Source organism: Buceros rhinoceros, unplaced genomic scaffold (assembly GCF_000710305.1).
Source record: "Buceros rhinoceros silvestris isolate BGI_N320 unplaced genomic scaffold, ASM71030v1 scaffold18630, whole genome shotgun sequence".
Lineage (NCBI taxonomy): Eukaryota > Metazoa > Chordata > Aves > Bucerotiformes > Bucerotidae > Buceros > Buceros rhinoceros.
Window position 1 is genome coordinate 1 of NW_010389243.1, and position 2,421 is coordinate 2,421.

General features: G+C 50.4%; 1 protein-coding gene across 1 annotated transcript; it reads right to left on the minus strand.

Annotated features, from left to right (window-relative positions):
- Positions 1-53: 53 nt before the first annotated feature.
- LOC104491218 (aldose reductase-related protein 1-like) lies at positions 54-1,976 on the minus strand (the record flags this gene model as incomplete). Its single annotated transcript, XM_010133608.1, has 4 exons — positions 1,911-1,976; positions 1,423-1,552; positions 1,268-1,305; positions 54-170 (listed from the first exon to the last, which is right to left on the minus strand). Coding segments are annotated over exons 1-4 (351 nt in total), but the record flags the coding sequence as incomplete, so codon positions are not given.
- Between the last annotated feature and the right edge of the window lie 445 nt (positions 1,977-2,421).

A 2,421-nucleotide genomic window follows, 5' to 3' on the forward strand; every position in this document is an offset into this window, starting at 1 on the left:
GTTTTGAGGAGGTCTCCCAGGAGGGACAGCTAAGGGCATTGCTGTTACTGTACCTTCAACCCAAGAGGCCAGTGCATGAGGTAGAGATCCAGATAATCCAGTTTCAGATCAGCAAGAGTCTTCTGGCAGGCTCCCTTCACCAGAGGTTTGTCATGAAAGGTGCACCACAGCTAGAGACAAAAAGCCAAGGGACACTGTGACCTCCTGGGTCAAAGCTCTCAGGTGCTTTCCTGCAGAGTAGAGAAGTGATCCATCTTCTTTGGAAGGTGATGTGGAATGAGGCTGTCCTAGTGCTACTCAGATGTGGGCAGGTCTGTGGTGGGACTGGCCCATGACGCTGAAGGCAGTATGTGCAGTGGCAGTACACATGATCAGACAGATCTGTAGTAACAGCTCCTATTGCAAGGTCAGTTAGCATAGAAGAGGATGGCTTAGCTCAACAAAGATTTCTATCAGATTTGACAGAAATTTTTCCTGTAAAAAAAAATCCTGTAAAAATTTCGCAGGCAAAGCTGAGAAAATACAAAATAAAGCTACAAAGAAGTGGTTGGCACCAACCTTTACCAAGGAAGAAAGAACCTCCAACCTTTACCAAGGTAAGAAGCACCTTCAGAATCCAGCTAAATGGATTCTGGCCTGTTTCCCTCAGTAAGCAAGAGAAGGAGAACCCACCAACCACACCTTCCCTGGGACATGTGCTGAGCAGATTACACTGTCCCACGGTGGCCAGAACCTCACCTTCCTCGCACGGCAGAGCTGCCCCTTTGGCAGGGCTGCGAGCCTGGCTGCTGGAACAAGCCCCAGCCACTGCCAGGCTCGTCTCCTCTGCTGAGCTTTAGCACTTGGTGAGGTTTTGCCTCTGTATCAGTTTATGACACCAGGTGATCTCAGACCTTTGCACCACGGGTTTCTGCCTTGCTTGGTGCTACCTGGCCCACTCTAGCTGTTCCTGCTTGTCGCCTTCTGCATCAGCTGGTGTGCGGGTGTGAGATGCAGGGGCAGGTTCCTCCTCATCCCTCCCCTAGCACTTCTGGGTGTCCTCAGCAAAGCGCCAGACCAGGGCAGGGCGCTGACACAGTGTATCCTTCCTAACTCTTCAAACAGAATGGGGTGAAGCAGTAAGGCTGTATTGGGAATGACCTGAATGACATTATGAATTGCTTTATTCTACTTCATAAAGTTTGTCTCCAGTACTTAAGCTTCCTAATAGGAAAATACTATAGGCAAAGCATCCCACTACCTCTGCTCCAGGGTGTAAGATCTTTACCTTACTGACAACGAAGAGGTCCTCTCGTTTCACAACACCTTCCTTGATCTTCTGCTGGATCCCCTCCCCAACTTCACTCTCATTCTGGTACACGTAGGCACAGTCAAAGTGGCGGCAACCGCGGACAACGAAGAGGTCCTCTCGTTTCACAACACCTTCCTTGATCTTCTGCTGGATCCCCTCCCCAACTTCACTCTCATTCTGGTACACGTAGGCACAGTCAAAGTGGGGGTACCCTGCATCGATGGCAGCCGTCACTGCAGCTTTTACTTGCCCAGCTGGGGACTGAAGATAATGCAAATTCTTAGGATTCTCAAATCAGTACATGTTAAATACCTGTATCCTAGCAAAATAAAAATAGAGAAAACACCTTCCTGAAAGGAATTTCGCCCTGCCCCAGGTTTTTGTTTGTTGTTGTTTTTTCTCTTTGCAAGAACAGTATGTCTTGCAGTCATAAACATGGGCTTCAGGGCTTGAAGCTGGTCTTCAGCTTTTTATCCGTAGCCCCTCTCCAACACAGGTTCAGCCTAACAGGCAGGCAGAGCAGAGCCCCCAACACCAGAACAGTTTTCCAGAGCTGGACTGGGAGGAAAGGAGTTTTGTTCCAAGCAGCTCTTGCAGAGCTTTTCTCTGAAGCTCTTACCTTCCAGGTGCCCAGCCCCACAAGGGGCATCTTGGCTGTGGTGCGCAGCTGCACGTAGGTCGCCATAGCCCTGCACACTGTCTGGGTACCCCACTGCACCCGCCTCTTGCCCAACTGCTTTTAAAGTGACTGGTCGCTGGCCAGGGCAGGGGATGATCGCAGAGCCTCTCTGGGTCCTCCCATATCCGGCAAACAAGGGTGTGGCTTTTTCTATGTAGACTTGACTCACATCGGTTAATGTGAAAGCTGAAATCAATTAAAAATCATGAAGTTTATCATGTACAGTGGCGTACAGTGGCGCTCCCTGCAGACCTTTCCCCCCAGTGAAGTTCCTTATCAGAAGATAAGAACTGAGGGCAGCCGTGCCCCGATCTGGCTTGTGTTTGTCCAGTGTTCAGCTCCTGCAGCGCCTGTCCCCATGCCAAGGGCTGTTCATTTGTATGTCGCTTGTGATACGTGCGGGGGGTTGCAACACCCTGTTGCTGTGCACCCCATTGGTTACCTGCTGTGC